Source organism: Crocodylus siamensis, chromosome 1 (genome assembly GCF_052110815.1).
Source record: "Crocodylus siamensis isolate JL-2025a chromosome 1, ASM5211081v1, whole genome shotgun sequence".
NCBI classification, from domain to species: Eukaryota; Metazoa; Chordata; order Crocodylia; family Crocodylidae; genus Crocodylus; species Crocodylus siamensis.
The window spans coordinates 228,602,899-228,624,078 of NC_143395.1; the positions used below are offsets into that span (position 1 = coordinate 228,602,899).

Consider the following 21,180-nt stretch of genomic DNA (forward strand, 5'->3'; position numbering starts at 1 on the left):
CTCAAGTTGACAAGATGCAAAGACCAGGAGGTGACAGTGCAAACTTTTTTGGAAAAAGTTCAGCCCCCCCATTCTAAAAATAGCTTATTAGTCTGGCAGGGTAACAGGAGAAATCTGCTTTATGGACAGATGCCAGTAATATGTGAACCAATAATCTTGGATGAAAGACCAACGCACGGGTTCAGCAACCAAGATCTTTACTGAGTGACACACACACATCAAGTTGGGAGAGCAATGCTTTCTCTAAAATCATTCATACATACACACAGGCTAATCCACTGGTGCTCAGGTTCCGTCACAATGGCCGTTGCGGTGCCTCTGGAAACTATGATCTTATGGGAGGTAGGCTGGTAATTTTCTCCCGAGTTGATGTGGTTGGCATACAACATTGTCGGGGCCTGGTCTTCACTGTCCTTTTATACTTAGTTTAGGCAGACTTTGCTGCAGTGCCCCTGAAAACGCACTTAGCCATTCACCTTGTTGCTGTTGAGCTGACTCTAGTCACCTACTGTGATGGCCAGAACCAAGGAAATTAATAAGCAATAAATATGTGCTGCTTGGAGGCACTTGGAACTTTTGTCTAATATGAAGCTTGTATTTTTGTAACTGGCAAATGTAACTTGTTAACTGTTTGTGGAACTGACTAGGCCTCAAAGACAAAGCTATAGCTGTGAAATTAGCTGACCTAATCTTTCTTGCTCAGAATTTAGCCTTGATAATGATAAAAACTGGATTCAACTGCCCAGCTTATCCTGTACACTTCAAGAAAGAACATCTCAAAAAAGCATACTCAGAGAGTTCTGAAGGGGCTGGACTTAGGCGGGGTAATGTTAACTTCAAACCTGAAGATGCTGTGTTGCAATTTGCTTATTGGATAAACCCAAGCTTGAGCAGTAACTTTATTATAATAATTTATAACACCTTTTAACCCCATAGGATAACAGCTATAAAGTAATATTATGAATGGCTATATAACTAAAAAATTAACATAATTAGGATATAAAAGAACACGCACGTCAAAGTAACCCTTGGGAAGGACAGAACAGAAGGGTCATTGCTGTCCCATACCCCCATGGATCTCTCTTACTCCCTGTGAAAGTGAGGACCAGATCCTGACTGAGGGGCTTCCATTGGTTCTCCTTTGGGCAGCCCAGTTCAGAGACATCTGACTTGGCTGATTCAACTTGACATGCATCTTCTAATGGAGGGACTATCATAGCATCATAGAAGTAGGGTTGGAAGGGACCTTGTAGATCTTCAAGTCCAACCCCCCCGCCTGGGCAGGATTCAAACTGGGCTCAAATGACTCCAGCCAGGTAGGCATCAAGTCTCTTCTTAAAGACCCCCAGGGTAGGAGCCAGCACCACTTCCCTTAGCCGCCCTGACTGTGAAGTAGTTCTTACAGATGTGACTTAACTTATCGATAAGTTACTAACCAAGTGGGAACTCTTGGTTAATTACTTTATCTGTTTTATTATCACTGTCAATTTTAATCTGTATTGTTATGTTGTCTGTTTATTAGCTTAACCTTTTATTAACTATTATATATGCAAACTATATCTTTTGATGTCATAAGTAAAATTCATTCTTTTTTTGTAAGTGAAATTTGCCATTTCTTTCTGTTCCAACATCACCTCCTCAATCCCGAACCAAAAGGCCCAGTGGCTAATAAAGTTGCAGTGCTCAGTCAGTCTGCAACTAAATTGATATACTCACAGTGCCCAGCTGGCCTGTGACAACTATACCTTGTGCCTTAGATATGCAGATGTATGGTAAAACTTAGATATGCAGATGGTAAGATGGATGGTAAGGAGTTACTCTGATTTACAACATCCTAAGACTGGGGAGACAAGGTGTCTGCTTGCTCCTTACCTTCTTGTAGATGGTTTGTTTGTTTTCCTCAAGGGTGCTTTCTCAGTAGACTGGGTATGCTGGGTATATTCATTCACTCACTCATGTATTCATCTAAATTTTTTTTGATAATCTTCTCAACAATAAGAGGCTATAATTGTGACTACACAGCCCTGATTTTCATGATCTTGGGTATTACGAGGATAAGAAAAAGAGTCAAGAGAAGCTCTTGTGATCAGAAAACAAAACTTTCACCTTCAAGGGAACCTGTTCTGGGGTAGAGTTTGGATATTTCTTCTGGATGATCGAAAAAGTGTGTGCCTAGGAAATCTGTAGTCCACTGGTGAAGAAACCAGAGAATCATCCTATGCATATAACCCCATCTGGCTGTTTTTCAATGGAGAGCAAATGAGTGTACATCCATTGGCTACTGATAAAATGCATGGCAGAACAGCTGTCTTTCAGGATCTGTAGTAGGGAACCTTCTAAGAGTCTGAAGAAATGAAAAGTTTAGAACACTGTGACACGTCTACAAAACAATGCCAAACAAGTGGCTTTTCAATTTACCACCGGTGGCTCTTTACAGAAAGTGTTTGGGTTTTTTGTTTTTCATTGATTACAGGTAAAAGATACTTCATACATTGCATTATAAGCCATCGGCCAGTGCCACTACATTGAAAATACAGCCTGTAGGAATGCTAGGCTACAATTCAACTAGACCAGTGTTTCTCAACCCATGGGTCACAAAAATATATGAAAGGGTTGCAAACAAACTTTGAAAATGAATTCTCCTTTTGAAGGAGAACAACATGGGAAACTATGGCTTTTCCCTTTCAGGTTGGCAGAGTTCCAGGTTCCAGCCTGTTAGGGGTCCCTTGTGTTCCCTGCCCTCCCCCCCCCCCCGGGGCACTGGGTCAGGACTGGCCATTAATGTTTACAAATGGGTCCTGCTACAAAAAAGGTTGAGAACCGCTTATCTAGATGTCCAGGAGAGTTTTAAAACAGTTAACAACTATGTTGTTCATGCTACCTCTGGGGCAGCTAGTTTGGATATGCCCACACAAACCAGATGAGTCACTCAACATAAGCTAAATAGGTCCTAGCCCCTCAAATAAGGGGGAGGAGCAGTTTTCAGCATTGCTTGGTTTCTGTTTAGGAACTCCTAGGGATTCTAGCACCACCTCGATGGTGAACACTGAGAAAGAGCTGAACTATGACACCTTGGCAAAGAAATATGAGAAAGTTGCATTTCCCCCCCACCCTGATATCTCTCTCTCTCTCTCTCTCTCTCTCTCACTCACTCTCTCACACACACACACACACACTCTCTCTCTCTCTCTCTCTCTCTCACTCACTCACTCACTCACTCACTCACTCACTCACTCACTCACTCACTCTCTCTTCCTGGTAGTGATCATGAGGCCAATTGGGGTAGTTCAAGTAAGGGAAATTATATGAAAGTAGGAAGAGAAGTATGTTGGGAGTTGTTACTGGCCTTTCAGTAATAGGAAAGGAAAATAAGACTATCCAAGGTTTAATGGTGGAGAGACAAGTGTGGCAGCATCAGTACCCAGACCAATGCTTCATCTTGCAGAAATAAATGCATCTGCCTGTAGCAATAGAGAGGGCATCTGTTCTGGTACAAGGGTTTGGTGCTGACATGCACTTTTTCCACTCTGATCCTGCAGAGGACAAAGAATCAGCCTAACTTATCTGCAGCTATCAGATTTCTGGTCCCAGCTTAAATATCACATGGTACTAACTTTCTTCATAGTTTCATAGGTAGTAGGGTTGGAAGGGACCCGAGGAGATCATTATGTCCAACCCCCTGCCATGGCAGGAAAGAGTACTGGGGTCAAACAATCCCAGCAACGTGTTTGTCTAGCCTTGTCTTAAAGACCCCCAGGGTAGGAGCTAGCATCACTTTGCTTGGAAGTTGGGTCCAGATCCTAGCCGCCCTGACAATGACGTAGCACCTCCTGATGTCTAATCTGAATTTACCCTCTGCCAGCTTGTGACAGTTATTCCTGGTCACTCCTGGTAGTGCTCGGGGGAACAGGGACTCCCCCAATGCCTGCTGGTCCTCTCTGACTAGTTTGTAACAGGACACTAGATCTCCCCTCAGCCTTCTCTTGTGTAGGCTGAACAGGTTCAGGTCCTGTAGCCCCTCCTCATAGGGCCTGCCCTGCTGCCCCCTGATCATGTGAATGGCCCTCCTCTGGACCCTCTCCATGTTGTCCACATCCCTCCTGAAGTGTGGTGCCCAGAACTGGATGCAGTGCTCTAGCTGCGGCCTGGCCAGTGTTGCATGGAAGGGGAGGATCACCTCCTTGGACCTGCTTGAGATGCATCTGTGGATGCACAACAAGGTGTGGTTGGCCTTCCTGATTGCATCCCCACACTGCTGGCCCACGTTCATCTTGGCATCAATGACAACTCCAAGATCCTTTTCTGCCTCTGCACTGGCAAGAAGGGAGTTTCCCAGCCTGTAGGGATGGTGCTGGTTCTTCCTCCCTGGGTCCATCACCTTGCACTTGTTGGTGTTGAATCCCAGCCTTCTCTCATCTGCCCACCCTGTAACCTGTCTAGGTCTGATTGTAGCCTATTCCTTCCTTCTAGCATGCCCACATCCCCCCACACCTTAGTGTTATCAGCAAATTTGAACAGGGTGCTTTTTACCCCCCTCATCCAAGTCACTGATGAAGATGTTGAACAGTGTGGGACCGAGGACTGAGCCCTGGGGGACCCCCCCACTGCCCACATCCCTCCCTCGAAAATGACCCATCCACCACCACTCTCTGGGTGCGGCCCTCTAGCCAGTTGGCGACCCAATTGACTGTGTAGGTGTCAAAACCACAGTCCCCCAGTTTCTTAATGAGAACAGAGTGACAGACAGTGTCAAAGGCCTTCTGAAAGTCCAGGAAGACTATGTCCACTGCTACCCCTGCATCTAAGGATTTGGTGACCTGGTCATAGGCGGCCACCAGGTTGGTCTGACAGGACCTGCCTCTAATGATTGTGTTGGTTGCCCCTGAGCATAATCTCCCTGCTGGCCCCTTGTGGACATGTGCCAGAATAACTCTCTCAAAAAGCCTCCCCAGGATCGAGGTAAGACTAACTGGTCTATAGTTCCCCAGGTCTTCCTTCCTCCCTTTTTTGAAGATGGGAACCACACTGGCCCTCTTCCAGTCCTCTGGCACCACACCAGAGCACCATGAGTGCTCGTAAAGCTGTGCCAGGGGTCCCACAATGACCTCAGCTAATTCCCTCAGCAATCTAGGGTGGAGATCGTCCAGACCAGCTTATTTTAATACACCCAGTCCCTCCAGAAGTTCCCTGACTAGATCCTCACTGACCCTTGGCCTAGGTGCACCTTCCCTGGGGCCTGAGTGGGGCTCAGTGAGGGGGCTGATCCAGTCCCTGCTCAGGAAAATGGAGGCACAGAAGTCATTAAATAGGTTAGCTTTGTCGTCTGGTGTGATGACCACATTTCCTAATGTGTCTTGCAGGGGCCCCATGTTACCCGGTACCTTCTTTTTGCTCCCTATGTATTTAAAAAAGCACTTCTTGTCATCTTTGATGCAGGTAGCTAGTCCCACCAGTCTTTTACCACCTATTTTATGAAGAGGATCAGCACAAAGTCAACCTAGTTCCTATCTCCCATCTTATGTGGTAGAGACAGCACTGGATCTCTGTACCTTGTTTGAAACACTAGGAACAACTGTCCGAAGGGCTAAAAGTCTTTTTATTACTAGTGAAAGAAGCCCTCGTTTACAGGAGGTGGAAAGAACGAAATCTCTTAGAAAAGCATCTCTTCAGAGTGGGAACAAAGCCATCCTGAATCTGGCACTCTATTCCAAAAATCTCTCTTAAGGTATCTGAAGGACCAAGCAAGTTCCAATGAAGCAGCACCTAGAGAAAAACCAATGTGTGGAAGATGAATCTCACCAAAACAGAGAAGAGTCACTGAGTGAAAAAAAAGTAGTTCCATAGTGGCAATGGCTTGGGTTCTGTCATTACACACAACAGCTTTCACTGCTTTTACACAAGCAGATACATCTCTCTCTACTTTGAATTCTGAAGACAATTGGAATGCAGGCTCACTTACTTGGCAAATACGTATTTTCCCCCCTTCAGTCCAGATGCTGACAGGCTGAGCCCAAGATTCAGACAAAATAGCTGTTATAGATTATACACTTTCGCTGCAGATGTGTCAAGGAAGAAATTCAACACCTTTTCCCCGTTTAAAAAAATCACACTTCTTATGAAGTGAAAGTTGTTTCTTGTGAATATTGGCTGTGTGCTTAGCATCTCAATACACTGAGGCTGGACTAAAACCTCATTACCGCTGCTAGGTTTAACAGCTAACCTTTGTTCAGAAATGCAATTGCAAGTTGTTTACGAAATAAACAGTTGAAACATAGCACCGCTAACTACCCCAAAGAGATGTGATGGCTGTTTAAGAAACTAAACAATGATGGAGGGGTTGGCCTAGGAGCTGAAAAGAAATACATGGGGCTGCACATGGACTGAAGTGGAGAGAGCATGTTGTGGAAGGAAGCAGCAGAAAAACTGTACTAGAAGACCACTTGTGGCATGGCATGGCATGGCATGGCCCGGGGAAAAAGCCAACCGATCTTTAGGACAGACTGCTGGCTGCAGGGAGAATTGTTACCATGAGCAAAAGAAACTCTCTTTCATGTTTGAGTCCTCCAGTGTTCTGTCAGATCCTGTAAATAAACAGGACTGTATAACAAAAAGGTTCCAAACTCAGCCATCATCAGTTTCTCCTACTCCCTGCAAGACCCTCAGTACTGACTAACATTAGGCTCCAAAGCAGTAATATTACCAATCCAGTGTTTCTACTTACATTTCGACTGCTCTGGGGGAAGTATTCTACATGTACGTAATCATATAAATCTGTTACAGTGGATAAAACTAGATGCCTCACAGTCTGCTTCCACTTAAGTCAAAGGAGGTTTCACCACTGGCTTCAAGAACGCCAAAGATAATAAGAAGCCAAAAGTCACTTTTGGAAGTCCTTAAGTTCAGCTTTCAAAGCATTTTTATAAATCAATTTCTGCTATGAAAAAAAATGTATACGTTTTTATGTTATGTTTATAACAAGGCTTTTAAAGAAAATAATAGTTACAGGTATTCAACCGCATCAGACTTCAAAAGAAAAAAAAAAGATTACACATACAATACAAAAATACAAAAAATTGTTTTTAGAACTTACAAACTCAAAGTCTAAGTGGTCAGAGCTTTTCTAAAATAAACTTTTAAAGATGCACTTTCCTCTCTGCGCCAGCTATGCTCAACAAGGTCTTAAGGAGGTGTGAAAAATGGTTCATCCAAACCAAATTCTACAATCCATTTCAAACATGAAAGATGAATTTAGCAGAGGACGCTATCAGGTACTTTTAGTCATTAGAAGTGCAGTTGTTCTCAAAATTTTTGTATAAGACTTGATACAAATGCTTTCATGATTCAAAGCTAAAGTAAAATAGTTTTAAGAAATTTAGACTCTTCCAATGTTTGCAATCTTACCTCACTCTTCCAAAATATGAGAAACAGAAAATGAAACTGATTTTGATTTGGTGCTACTGTTTGAACCAGATTTGTAATCAAAAGTTAGATTTTTAAAGCTGCCAGTATTTAAAAGGATTAGTAATGAGAGTAACAAAGGAATTTTCTAAACCTGATAGTGTCACTTGGATCCATAAGCATAGTTTAGCATGTGAAGGCATATTTAAAAATGGCAAAATACAGAAAGTGCATCTTAACAGTTCTTGTACTTATAAACAGTAAGTTATTGAATTTTTGGTGTGACTTTTTTTCCTTTTAGGAGTAGTACAGGAAACTATTTCAACCAAATATGAAGCTTAATTTACATATATTCATCTTTTTGGTGGTGACTTGTATATTGATAATCACTTTGTTAATATTTGTCTCCATTTAATTCACAAGGAAATGCTAACAAAGCACTACTTGATGCTAATGATTTAAGAGGAGCACAGTTAAAATACTGGTTTGCCTTTGTAGCAAATAATCTTTAGAGGCTGTATCTAATATGTAGACAAGACCCATTTCTTGAGAATGAAACAGGCCACAGATTGAATATTACATATTTTTACATAAAATTTCAAAACAAGATTAGCTAAGTTACTACAGCCACTCAGAGCAACATAATTCCTAGTTTGTAAAGATTTAACAAAGGATGACTATAGGGAAAGGAATCCAGGCTTTTTATATTTCTGTGTTGTTTAAACTTATGTTCAAATTAATAGTCCAGTAACACTTCTAGTACAACACAATGCTCACTCTCTGTAACTTTTCCTGTTATAAAGAGGGGGCTGGAAGCCAGAGTGCAGTAGCATTCAACATTAATTTGATTAAAGAGACAGTAACCTTTTTTGTCCACCTGAAGAAATCACTGTGAAAAACAAACAAACAAAAAAAAATCTTAAAAAGGTACCACTTCCAATTTCTTTATTATCTGTAACTTTTGAAACTAATCACATGGAACTACAAAATTAGCAAATGCCTTGAAATCTTTATACAAAACATAAATTACCTCTAATTTCAAACTCAGTTATTAGTGTACCACTTAATTCTTAAAAAAAGTGGTTCCAAAGATAGTCTTACACCATTCTTAAAAAAGGAAACTGTTCCTTTAACATCACACCCTGCCCTCCCCCCAACCCAAATCTCGATACACATCATTTAGTCTTCCTCTTGGTCAGGAACATTTCCAAGATGAGATTTTATATTCCGCTCCCATAGCTTCTGGTTGTCAGAAAACCCATGCTTTCCTTTATTGAAGGAATTTGGTCCTGCTGAGGTTGGTGTATCCCTGTGATAAACAGATTGAAGGAGGATCAATTAAAGTACCCTATGAAACTGGATGCATGAAACAGACCAATTTCACCTTGCTAGTTCAAATCTAACTTACGTCATTAGTGAACAGAAACTATCACTACTGGCAGAGCTCTTTTAGCAGCTTATGTGAAGCTGTGAACAAAGGGCTATATAACAAGTCACTTTTACTGACAGCTTTGTTAGCAATCCATAGGTCTTTCCATAATCAGGATGGAAGTGGAATCAGGACAGACAGTGGAACACTGGGGTATGGTGGGGGCAGAAGAAGTAACCTGCAAAGCTGCTGCTTGTGAAGTACTTGTTTTTCACATAAGAATGCCAGATCCAGATCTTTCATTAACAATAATGATCCTACAGACCTCTGGCAGATATTTATCAATGTGTTAACTGTGCAATAAACTGTAACATGTTCAAACATTCAAACAATTTGTCATGCAATAAAAATGGCAAACCAGCCAGAAATATGTTCCACACTTTGTCCAGGTACATTTAACATGAAACATCTTTCTAGTTAGTTTGTATCATACTTAAAATGGAACACATGACTCGTTGAAGGGCCCAGATAGCCCAGCTTGGGAGCTGCTCCCTAGTGCTGGGCTATCCACAAGCCTACTGAAATTTCTTGATTCACAGGGAGTCTGCCTTTGACACAAGGCTCCCAGGACACCAATGGGTTTATAACTGTGCTAGGCAGCCTGGTACTGGAGACCCTGATGCCAAACTAAATGGCAAAGCTTTAGAACTTCTGGCACAAAATGGCATTCAAGGAACTTTATCCTAGATCCCAAAAATTGTGCGTCCTGCACAGCAGATCTTGAACATTTGATCCCATTGTGCAAGTAACATCTGTCAGGGGCCACAAAGACATTACCCTTTCAAAGTTACAAAATGTCAAACTGGCTTAAGAATACAAGGTCCAAGATTCAGCCTTCATGTATGGGTGTAACTGACCCTGCCTATATCAAAGCATAATTTGGCTCTTGCTAACTTTCTCCTAGTTTCATCAGCTTACATGTTTCTAACATATACAAGGAATTCTCTATCGTTTTTCAGCAAGAGATAAGCCTCTTTTTCCTACATGTAGAGATTTTAAGTCCTGGGCAGATGACACAAAAGGTGTCCAGAAATATTTACACCATAAAGGTAAAACCAGAGTAGTTTGAGACTAAGAGGATCTGGAGTTCAATAATGAAAGAGAAGAACAGAAAGACTGCTAACACCAAGAGCTGCACCTAATTTTCACCTTTGAAATGTATGTCCAATCTCTTTTTACTCTGGAAAATGGAAGGGGGCATTAAAGTAGCAGTCCAAACCTTAAGTCCAAGACACAAAAAAAAATCCACCTCATTTTGTAGTGTGGCTTGGTGAAGTTGCAGGAGCGTGTTTGTACTTTTGACATTACTAGACCATCGGCAAGAATTTGCCCCAAGTTGTAAAAGGTCCTACTTCACCCTCCTTTCAAAGCACTGTTAAACTAAAATACCTTCCAATGTTCTTCATGCGCATCTTTGCTTCTGGAGGCATTTCTTCTGGTTCGCTCTACAGAGAAAACGTGCATTACAGAATGGTTAAATACTAGTGTGGCTACATTTTCACATTCTCCTGTTGACATGAAAATGAAATGACACCCATATATCCTTAAGAAAGCGATACACTTTAAAACAAATAAGCCCAGATTCTTAAAAAGGAGCAGAAAGAAACTAGTACAAATTCCTTTGTTAGTCTCTTTATGAATAGAGGGGACTTTTGTCTCTCTCTCTCTATATATATACACCAATTCAAGCTACAGCACTGGGCCCATCTCCAAGCAATATACTACCATATGGATCAATGGAAACCTTCAGCATCTAGTATACATAGATAGCTTCCTGTCTTTTATGCAGCACAAGTGGGTATACAGTAGAAAAAGAGACAAATGTCATGAGTTATGTACACTAGTCAGTTTCTGAGCGTCTCAGGGCTATTTAGATTCAACAGCAAGACAACAGTTACATCAAAAGAAAGCAGCTCTGAGAATTCGAACTGAAGATATCTTCAGTTCAATTTCTTCATCAGCGATTTGGATGACGGGGTGAAATGCAACCTGTTTAAATTCGCTGATGATACCAAAATTTGGGGTGAGGTGAGCATGCTAGTAGGGAGGGAAAGATTGCAGCAAGATCTGGATAGGTTACAGGAGCGGGCTGACATAAACAGGATGCGTTTCAATACTGACAAGGGCAGGGTGCTACACTTAGGCAGTAAACCAGCAGCACACTTATAGAATGGGAAACTCGGTTCTTGAGAGCACGGAGGCAGAAAGGGATTTTGGAGTCATTACTGACTCCCAGATGAACATGGGCCAACAATGCGAGGTCACAGTTGGCAGGGCTAACCAGACCTTGAGATGCACCTGTGGATACACGACCAGTAGAGCCAGGGAGGTGATCCTCCCCCTCTATGTGACGCTGGTCAGGCCACAGCTGGAGTACAGCACCCAGTTCTGTGTGCCCCATTTTGATGTGGACAACACTGAAAGGGTCCAGAGGAGGGCCACACGCATGATCTGGGGACAACAGGACAGACCCTACAATGAAAGATTACGGGACCTAAACCTAAACCTTCACAAGAGAAGGCTGAGGGGGGACCTGCTGACTGTCTATAAACTCACTAGGGGAGGGGACCAGAAGGGTTTGGGGGAGACACTGTTTCCCCTAGCGCCCCCCTGGCATGACAAGGAATAACGGACACAAATTATTGGACAGTAGGTTTAGATTAGACATCCGCAAGAACTACTTCATAGTTAGGGCGGCTAGGAGCTGGAACCAACTTCCAAGGGAAGTGGTGCTGGTTCTTACCCTGGGGATCTTTAAGAAGAGGCTTGATGCCTACCTGGCTGGATTCATTTGAGTCCAGTTTTTCTCCTGCCCAGGCGGGGGGTTGGACTTGAAGATCTACAAGGTCCCTTCTGACCCTACTTCTCTGATTCTATAAGATCTGGACTCAAGGTTCTTGAGTGAGAAACTTTTCCAGAGAAAACATATCAGCATTTCTACCCCACCAGTGGAAAAGGTCAGCAAAACTACATGGTTAAGGACAACACACAGGAACTTCTCTACAAAAATGCATGTCAAGTGAGAAGTTTACATAGCACCTGTCCATGCTCCATAACCTGTGTCCCTCTATAATACGTGACAACCATCAGGTGTTATTTACTCACATCTTCATCTTCATTGAAAGCTGCTGCTACAGAAAGGGTTTTTGGAGCAAGGGTTGGAGTAGGCTCTTTAGGCTTCTGAAAGACAGAACACACAAAATTAGAGAAGCTTATCTATTTGTCCAGGATACTTTAATTTAACTAACCATTTAAAACAAATGGCTAGAGTTGAGATTGAGATTTCTCTGAACCAGGCAGTTTTCCACAAATGAATTCATGGAAGCATCCACTCATTTGAGCAGGACAGTCTCGGATGATTTAGACAGATCCTCCTAGGTTTCAATTCCTCACGAGAATATCTTCATTTGTAGCAAACACACACCCTAACAGGGACATGTGGTCACTGTTGCATGATTTGAGCGATTAAATCAGAACCTGAGCAGCTTGCAGCAATTATGTCTTTTTATTATTTCTCCAAAACCAAAGAGGATTTTTTTTTTAATCAGTCAAATGCATTCAGCTTTTTTGCATTTATCTTCTCAAACTTTAATACTTGTATAATTTTCTAGAGTAAGCTATCAATGATTTTTAAATTGTGTTTTTAAACAGTATGCCCAATTCAGAAGCGAGAAACAGCATCAGCTTGTTCAACACCCTGGAGGGGGGGGAAAATAACCCCTCTCACTAACAACAATCACAGCTTTAATATAAACATTAAGGTTAAAAAATATAGCAAAAACAGCAAACCATTAAAACCTATGATAGTTCTGCATGTCCTGCAATGCAGAGGGAATACATGTTAGGAAAGAAAAAAGGAAAACAAAAGACAGAAGACAAAAGGGTTGCTAATAACTGTTTCTTTACATGTGTGGTTTGATAACAAATAGTGCCTACTAGGGAAGTAGATAACAATGTCCTATACAACACCTATACGGAACAGCTGCAGCTACAACATTTACTTCCTCTGAAGGCATCAGTACTACTATCCTGGATAAGATGACAGGAGAAATGGTACCAAATCTGGATGTACCAAACTTTTCAACTGCACATGCAGTCAGTCAGTCACTGAAATCAGTGAACCAGAAAGTCTGAGCTAAAATTTGTGCCACTGGAATTAACTTTCAATGTAAGAAATTTGAACTTATAGCAACCCAAAAGACATCTTTTCCATTTGTCAAGGGCTGAGATGACTTTCATGTACTTATGTACCAAAATGCTGTTTTCCCTCCTAATCGGAGAACAAAAGCCCTTGGAAAAGCATCCTATTGAGTGTCTTCTTTTCCTCTTCTGCTGATTTGAAAACTGCTGACATTTTAGGTACATGATCTTTAAAGACCGCTGTTTTAACTGAACCTAAGCATTTATTATGCAGTCATGAGATACAGGAACTGTAGATGACTTATATTATGTAAACAACCAAATTCTTGCCTGCAATAGTGAGCAGTGAAACAAGATTTTCATTAGCAAAAGTATAGATCTATTTGAAGTACGGGAATGCAAACCTCACTTCAACATTACATATCCTGGCAAGCAAGCAGGAGGAACACCTAAGGTTTGTCCTGGACAAGTAGAGATGTTAAGATTTCTGGAAAAGCAAGGATGGCAATGAGTCCTATTTCTTGTACATTTTCTATGAATGAGGCAAAGACTGAGTTCTTGCATTCTTAAATCAAGATTCAAAAGAAGCACTAGGGTAAAGAACTCTGGCAAAGATTTTTCCATACCACAATAAAATCTTAAAATTGAAAGATCGCCCACTAGATGATTTAGCGAACCTAGCAGTGCCTACACAAGATTCAGAGTTTTAACTTGTTTTGTAAATGCCCTGAACACTGAAGCTCCTAGGACTTCCCTTCCTGGACTTAGTTACAAACATTTTCCCAGATATTCAAGGATAGTTTAGGGTTGATTTAATCCTGTTAATTTTCTACTTCCCCTCTTTTCTACACCCTCCAATACGTGCATACAAGTAGATGCCCCGCAGTTCTTTCCCACCAGCCAATATTAATGTGCTTTTGCTAAGCTATTCACATTGAGGATAAAGCCTAATGAAATTCAGAGCTGATCTCCCCAAAATACTCCTCCTTTCCTTTGCTTTTCTTAAAAATAAACCAAACCTTCAAACAACTTACATTTGCCCCAAGTTTGATGGATATTGCAGGTGCCTTCTTTGCTGTCTGACTGCCTATGGAAAATCCAAACTTGGACATTTTGGCAGGAGCAGGCTTTGTGGAGAAGTCTTCAGCTTCTTCATTAGCTGCCCGTTTCTCTGCGCTGCGACTCGAATTTTCCCCTCCATTACTGGAAGAAACAGTCTTAGTTTTCACAGGTTTTTCTGCCTCTTCTTCAGGTCCTGGTGAAGTCGAAACAACTTACCAAGATGAGCTATTTTTACTAAGCAGATTGATGGGAGCAGCAACCTCATAAAGCATTATTATAGGGAGGGTGCTTACAATGCTAGCAGTATCTACTAATGTATATATAGTCTCTACTACTGTATACACAAACTCAGAGAGAGTAGAAGAAACTAAGTTTTTAACTAAAGTAATATAAAAACCACTTCATATGTACAAAAGTCATAGAGCATCTTAAGTGTCGCATCATTAATATAGGACTTGTATAGAAAGTAAAATGTAATTTTCTCAACCTTTTTAAGGATCACAAGAACTATTCACATTTGAAATCCCATTTCATATCTGGCGTAGACAAGCTGAATCAAATTATTTTTGACATAAGATTGTTTGCATGGAGTGCGTAAGCTAGTCTCTAGGCCATCATCAAATTCATACAAGTAGTTTAAATGAGCCCAGTAGCCTCAATTTAGTTTCTACTCAATGTTTGGTCACACACCTCGTCTTTATAAAATTAACTGGCTCCGCTGACAAAAGGACCATCATCAGAATAGTGCAACTGAAAAGAGGAGATTTAGGGAAGTTTGTATCATTCCTAGTAGTGCATAAAATTATGGGAAAAAACACTTTATCTATGTCACTGGCCCATGTTGCACACCATCTGAATTATGCCTTATTTGTATATACAAGGCTTTTTCAGCTGCACCAAGTGACAAATGGTTCTGAGAAATTTCATTCTGCTCTTGAAGTAGGTGAAACAATACAGGCATAAGTATAATCACATCCCTTTTTCTGCAGGAAACAATCTGTGATAGCAGCAGAAGGAACACTGCCATAACTGGGATTAAAAAAAAAAAAATCAGTCTTTTGCTCCTGTTTCAAGCAGAAAATGGGAGTACCAGACAGATAACCAATTCAGATGTTGAGGACTAGTTTAGCAATAGCCAGGACCCAACTGAAAGAATAGCCGTTCTAAATTGGGGCTTATGAGGACTGCAGCCTGAGAAAGAATTGGGAAACAAGCAAGATCAAAAGGAAGGGGCTAGGGAAATGGAAGAGCCTAAAAATAAAACATTTATTCTACTTTATCAGGGGGGAAAAAAAATCAAAAATCAAAAAAAAAATCAATACTTATACAGATTTAAATTCCTAAGTTTAAGGGACCCAGCGTTTTCCTAAGTGCTCATTCATGGTATACTCCAGGGGTCAGCAAGCCCCGGCACGCATGCCGAGCATGGCACACGAGGCCATTTTGCTTGGCACGCCATGGCCAGCCCCGGATCGGGGTAGCTGCTGCCAGTGATGGAGCCCAGGCTGCTCCCAGCAGGCAGCTGGAAGGCTGCAAGCCCTGCTGGCTACAAAGCTGTGCTGGGCTCCGGAGCCCAGTCACCAGCTCTGTGCTGGGAGTGGGGGACAGACTGAGGTTATGCTGCCTCACGCTCCTCCCCCACCACCTGCTCCCGTGGCATGTGCACATGCCAGTACAGAGCTGATGCCTGGGCTCTGGAGCCCAGCACAGATATTTGCAGCCTCCCAGCTGCAGCCAGCCCTGGCTCTGGGTAGCTGCTGACAGCTGGGAGCCCAGGCTGCTCCCACGAGGCCACTGGGATGCTGCAAGACCTGCTGGGAGCAGCCTGGGTTCCAGCAACTACCCAGAGCTGGGGCCGGCTGCAACCGGGAGGCTACAAAGAACTGCTGCCTCCCCAGCCCCAATTGGCGCCTTCCCGGGGCTGGGAAACAGTGGGGGCCGGGGTGAAAGGGCAGCAGCTGTTTGTAGCCTCCCGGCTGCAGTTAGCCCCAACTCTGGGTAGCTGCTGATAGCTGCAGAGCCTGGGCTGCTCCCATGGAAGCCCTGCTGCAACCAACCTGGGCTCCGTGGCTATCAGCAGCTACCCAGAACCTGGGCCATCTGCAAACATCTGCTGCCTCCCAGCCCTGGCCCCCGGCTCCGGGAAGGCAGCACATGCCAGCAATGTTCCCCTGCTGTGCTGCCTTCACTGCTTCTCCAAAGCAGCATTGCAACCTGGCATGGCAGGGCACACAGAAAGCTGCATACTCTGAGCAACCCCTGCCCCAGCAGCAAGGGGCACAACCCCCACGCTGCCCCCGGGCACACAGAAGAAGTGTGGCAGGGGAGCTGGGAGCATGCAGCTTTCTGCAGCCCCCCCTCCCCCCGGCTGTGCCCTGCTATGTGCTGTCTCCCCGGAGCCTGGAGGCAGCAGATGTTTGCAACTGGTCCAGGTTCTGGGTAGCTGCTGACAGCCACAGAGCCCAGGCTGGGAGGCAGGGGCAGCAGTGCTGCAGGGCAGGGGCACAAGTAGGGCATCCTGCCATGTACCCCCTGCCCTCACTTTGTTTTTCTGGCATGCCGGCACTCCAGCACCTTCCAAGGTAGGCATCATGGGGGTTTTCAGCACTCCGGCCAAAAAATGTTGCCTACTCCTGGTGTACTCACTACTCATCTTTCATCTATATGTAATTTCCCACCATGGTTCCCAAACCATTCCAACTGCCCATTCATGATGCATCTTAACTAGGCAGCAAAATAGACTCAGACTACTGCTTTAAAAGTCAAAACAACAACAGCCAGCAACAAGACTAACATGAAAATTATAACTCTAATCTGTTTTATTAAATGCAACAACTTAGTTTACACAGCTCCCAACTTGACTTGGAGAGAAAAAATACAGAACAAGAAAACAGAAAGGAGAAAGATACAGACAAAGTTTAGCTTTTAACTAGCTACTGTGAGCAGTGGCAAGTAGTCTACCAACCCACTTTTTGGCAGGGTAAATTGGCTTGTGATGAGCTCCATGATACCAAGGCTAAATTCTGAAGTCCCTAAGCTAGAATACTGAAGTCAGCTTAGGCAACTCTATACTGAACTGAAGCTATTTCTCTCCTATTTAGGCAAATCTTAAAACATTACAATAATGGTCTTTAAAATTACTTCATAGAAATTATTTACTTGAAGTTCAAGCCCAATTACCATCTCAATGTCTCTTTCGCCATGTCCTCTACCCAATGCATTTGTTTTCTTATGATACTGCTTCCGTATTATTTTTTCAGTGCTAGCTAGGTCATATGCTACATTCCCAGGATAGATAAAAATCAACATTTAAAAAAAATACATAAATAAAATTGTATTTTTTTATTTAATTGTATTTTTAATTTTTTTAAGATACTTAAAAATAAACATATGAAGATAGTTTAAAATTTAAGATATGTTAAAGCTCAAAGATATCACCATGAAATAGGGATTATAACTTCTAATTATATACTATTTGAGATAATATATTCATATAACCTTTTTAGAAAAAGTTTTATAAATAGGCCACAACAGGCCATGGACTATATTAGCGGCCCAATCTTTTTGGGGTTCCCAGAGGCTCTTCTATAGCTTAGTAAAATTAAAGAACACCACTCTACCCATGGGACTCAGTGCTTAGTCTAGAAGATCCCATTAAGCATCTCTGTGATGCTTAGTTTCAGTTCTCAAACTGTGGATTTGCCTCTCCAGAGATCATGGGCAGATAAGGTTTTTTGGGTAGATGTGGTATCTTTTATTAAACCAACTACATAGTTGGCAAAATTGTTCTTTGCAAGCTTTTGGGTACAAACACCCTTCTACAGGCATAGGGAGAGTTTGTTGTCTCCAGAGATAACATCCTTGCTAACAGCAGTACATGGAGATGAGAGAGATCAAACCTTATGATTACCCTCCCATAAACTATATTGTCTCTCTGCAAGTTGCATGCAGTCAAGCCCTTACCTTTCTCTAAAAGTGCAACATTTCAAGAAGTTACATGAATAAAGGATGTCAACAACAAGACTGCACTTTTTGTAGAAAACAATGATTACATTGAGGCTTCCTGACCAGTGGTTTAAATCGATTTGATTTAAATCAAATCCACCCTGTACGTTACAGAAGTATCAATTATTTTGGTAACTACCAAGTCCTGTATTCTCTATATAGGTCAAAGCAAGATCAAAGTGTTGGTTTCAAGGAAGTATTATTTACTTGCATATCCACAAGAATAAGCAAGGAGGCTGTGTTTCCACTATCTGACATGCAGCACTGATATTATATCCCTCTCAAGCTTCAGCCTTGTTCATCTGTTACATATTTCACCTCTGGGCATTAAGGTTGTGATGTGTAGGACCATGAAGCATCATAACACAGAAAAAACACCTTTCAACCAAGTTAACTTCTAACAGCAAAAGCTAGAGTCCACATCTTTTTTTTAAACAAAAAGTTAAGAAATAACCCCAGTTTCAGACAACCTTCCTCTTGTCATTAAAACGGATGTTCTGTTTTATACAAGACTGTATACAAGACATGGCAAGCTGCATGCCTCTTGAAACTATTCAGTCACTATACTGCTACTATCCAAAATAACTATTTTCTAAAGCTTTAAATTTCAAAGAGCTACATGAAACTAAATTTTTGAGCCAAGAAAATGATACATGTGGGAACCTAAAATGGCAACACCTGCATACTAACATTGTCTCAGTCATGTGTTGAGCCTATATCAACTAGTTTAAGGGTTCATTTCACCTTCCATCAAATCACCCAAAGACTGGCCCTACCTGGAGTCTTACTAGTGAAAGAGTTGCATTTAAAGCCAGACAGGGGTATGGGGCTGTATACGGATTGAGTCTTTTTCCTCTTTTTCCAGTTTAGGATTTCCAAGTCAACTAACGTTAAATGATATGCTGAGAGACACCAATGCCCAACTTAAGCACTTGATCTTCCTTTAATCAAGATCAAGAAACCTTCCAAACAGATACTGTAGGAGGGGGAGAGGAGGAGCAGCCATTATGTGTAAAATGGTGTGAGAGAATTGTATTATTCAAATGCAAGAAGATGCCATATTATTAACAAAAAAGAAAAGGAGCCCTCTTCCTTAAGTGTTTTTACTCTTACAAGTGGTCCTGCTCCTCTCCCAGCTTCCATGGCCTGGCTGCCGATTCGGTTACAAAACACATGTGTACTAGTACAGGGCAGCCTGCTGGTTAAGGGGAGAGGAGGGGGAGAAGATAATTCAGAAACTGAATATCTCTATTTATACCTGGTCTCCCAGTTGTAGCCATTATTTGTCTAGAGGCAAAAAGAATCAAAACTGATGGCAGAGGTGATATCTTTTATGAAACAAAAGACATTTATTTATGAATATCTAGTTGATGTGCAAGCTTTCCGGCACACTCACCCTTCCTCAAGCCCAGGAGATATAAATAACCTCCTGCAAAACATGAGTTTTCATTTCTACCTAGGAGAACCATATAGGAGATTGCAAAGATTGTCAAAGTTCTCCTTGGTAGAAATGAAAATCCATGTTTCACCAGAGATCATTCGTATTTCCTGTGCCCCAAAGCTTGCACGTAAAAGGATTTTTTTTTCCAAGATCTAGTTGGTCTCATAAAATTTTTCATCCTATATATTCTACACATCTATTTATACCATCAGTTTTGTCTCCATTTATACCTGCATCGACCTACATCGCTGGACAATACCCGGCCCCTTCGTTCAAGTCAGCCCGCCCCCCTTTTACGCCATTTCCCTCTGCAACGGTGGGGCAGCACTGCGCCCTCTCCCCTGGCTCGCACCTTCGGGCCCAGGCCACCCCCGAACCCTCTCCCGACGGGCCCGCCCGGGGTTGGGAGCGGCGCTGTGTGTTCACCTCCTGCGGGCTGCGGCCGCTTCGGCTGCTCCTCGGCTTCTCTGCCGTCCGCCATCTTCCCCCGCCGCCTCCCTCCGCCCTTCTGCGCATGCGCAGTAGCCAGGACTCAGCCCTCGCGCGCCTTCCACACAGTAGATGGGAGGCGGCGGCAGCTGCAACGCGTCCAGCCGGAAGGTGTCACACTCACTGTCACTGTGCGCGCGGCTGGATGACTTCCGGGGGAGCGCCGGAACGCTCGAGACCAGGCATACGCACTTCCGGGGAGGGCAGGGCTGGGTGCCACAGCAAAGGGCGGGAAAGCTTTTCTCTGATTGGGCAGGAAAAAGGGCGCGCGCAGTAGGTTCGAGCGAGGTTGGGGAGGAGAAATTGACGCAGCCCACCAGGCCCTTAAACAGCCAGGCCTACTCTGTGGGGGAACCTCAGCCAGGCTGCTTCTCCCCTGGTAGTAGCTCCATGTGTGGGCCCGGGCCCACGCTCAGCCCCTGGCAGGGTCTGCCTGCTGCACCCACAGTTTTGCTATCATTTTATTATTATTATTCTGTCCATTGGCTTTCAAAGGGAAAGTACAGGGCTGTAACTGCTAGGAGTGAGCAGGGGTTTACTTGTTTGCAGAAGAATGTATGTGCACCTATCCGTCCATCCATCAAACGCGGCCTTGCTCCTGCTCCACCAGCTTCAAATCTTCCGCATGTCACACTGCAGGCAGAAGTACCTGGCTTGCAGCACAGTGTGGGGTGGGAAAGAGAGACAGAAACAGTCCTGCCTATGTAGAAATTTTCTAATAGGATCATAGATAATAGTGTAGGAATCAACTACAAAGCAGACTCAGCATTTCATGAACACAGCCTGATAAGACTCTGTAATGACTAAACCTTAGTCACCTTAAAGTCTGAAGCAATCAAGGATTAGTTAGCATTTCAAAAACAAGCATGGAGCCAAAAACCAGTTTAAACCAATTAAGGGTCTCTCAAATTGACCTATCTTGTTTTCTTTCACAGTGGAAAATTCCCACCTGTGCACGCATCTTGTCTGTAAACTATAAAATGCCTCTAACAGTTTTATTCGGGGCCTCTGAGTTCGCTCAGGGTGCCCAGCATGCTGAATCAATTTTGAGACAGACAGTGACTCTGTGTCTTTGGGAATAGCTCTGCAAGGGGTCATGAACTCAACACCTACCCCACTGAATTGGCTGTGTCTAACACTGGGCACAGGGCGGCAGGGACACACGCACCTGCCAGGACCCTTCCAGCTGCTCTGAGCTGTCCCAAGGCTCCTCCCC

General features: G+C 43.0%; 1 protein-coding gene across 1 annotated transcript; it reads right to left on the bottom strand.

The window, feature by feature from the left end:
- Positions 1-6,944: 6,944 nt before the first annotated feature.
- Positions 6,945-20,058, bottom strand: PCNP (PEST proteolytic signal containing nuclear protein). The gene is made up of 5 exons (XM_090058410.1): positions 19,902-20,058; positions 14,002-14,222; positions 11,933-12,007; positions 10,217-10,272; positions 6,945-8,707 (listed from the first exon to the last, which is right to left on the bottom strand). The coding sequence occupies exons 1-5, from the start codon at positions 19,954-19,956 to the stop codon at positions 8,578-8,580; spliced, it is 537 nt and encodes a 178-aa protein (XP_089914536.1). The 5' UTR covers positions 19,957-20,058; the 3' UTR covers positions 6,945-8,577.
- Positions 20,059-21,180: the final 1,122 nt, after the last annotated feature.

Bases quoted from the DNA above. Each gene is read 5' to 3' on its own strand.
- PCNP (XM_090058410.1), bottom strand. From the start codon at position 19,956: ATGGCGGACGGCAGAGAAGCCGAGGAGCAGCCGAAGCGGCCGCAGCCC. The intron at 12,008-14,001 runs GTAAGTTGTTTG...TCTGTCTTTCAG, and splicing joins CCATCAAACTTGGGGCAAAT to AAGCCTAAAGAGCCTACTCC. The intron at 10,273-11,932 runs GTGAGTAAATAA...TTTTCTCTGTAG, and splicing joins CTTTCAATGAAGATGAAGAT to AGCGAACCAGAAGAAATGCC.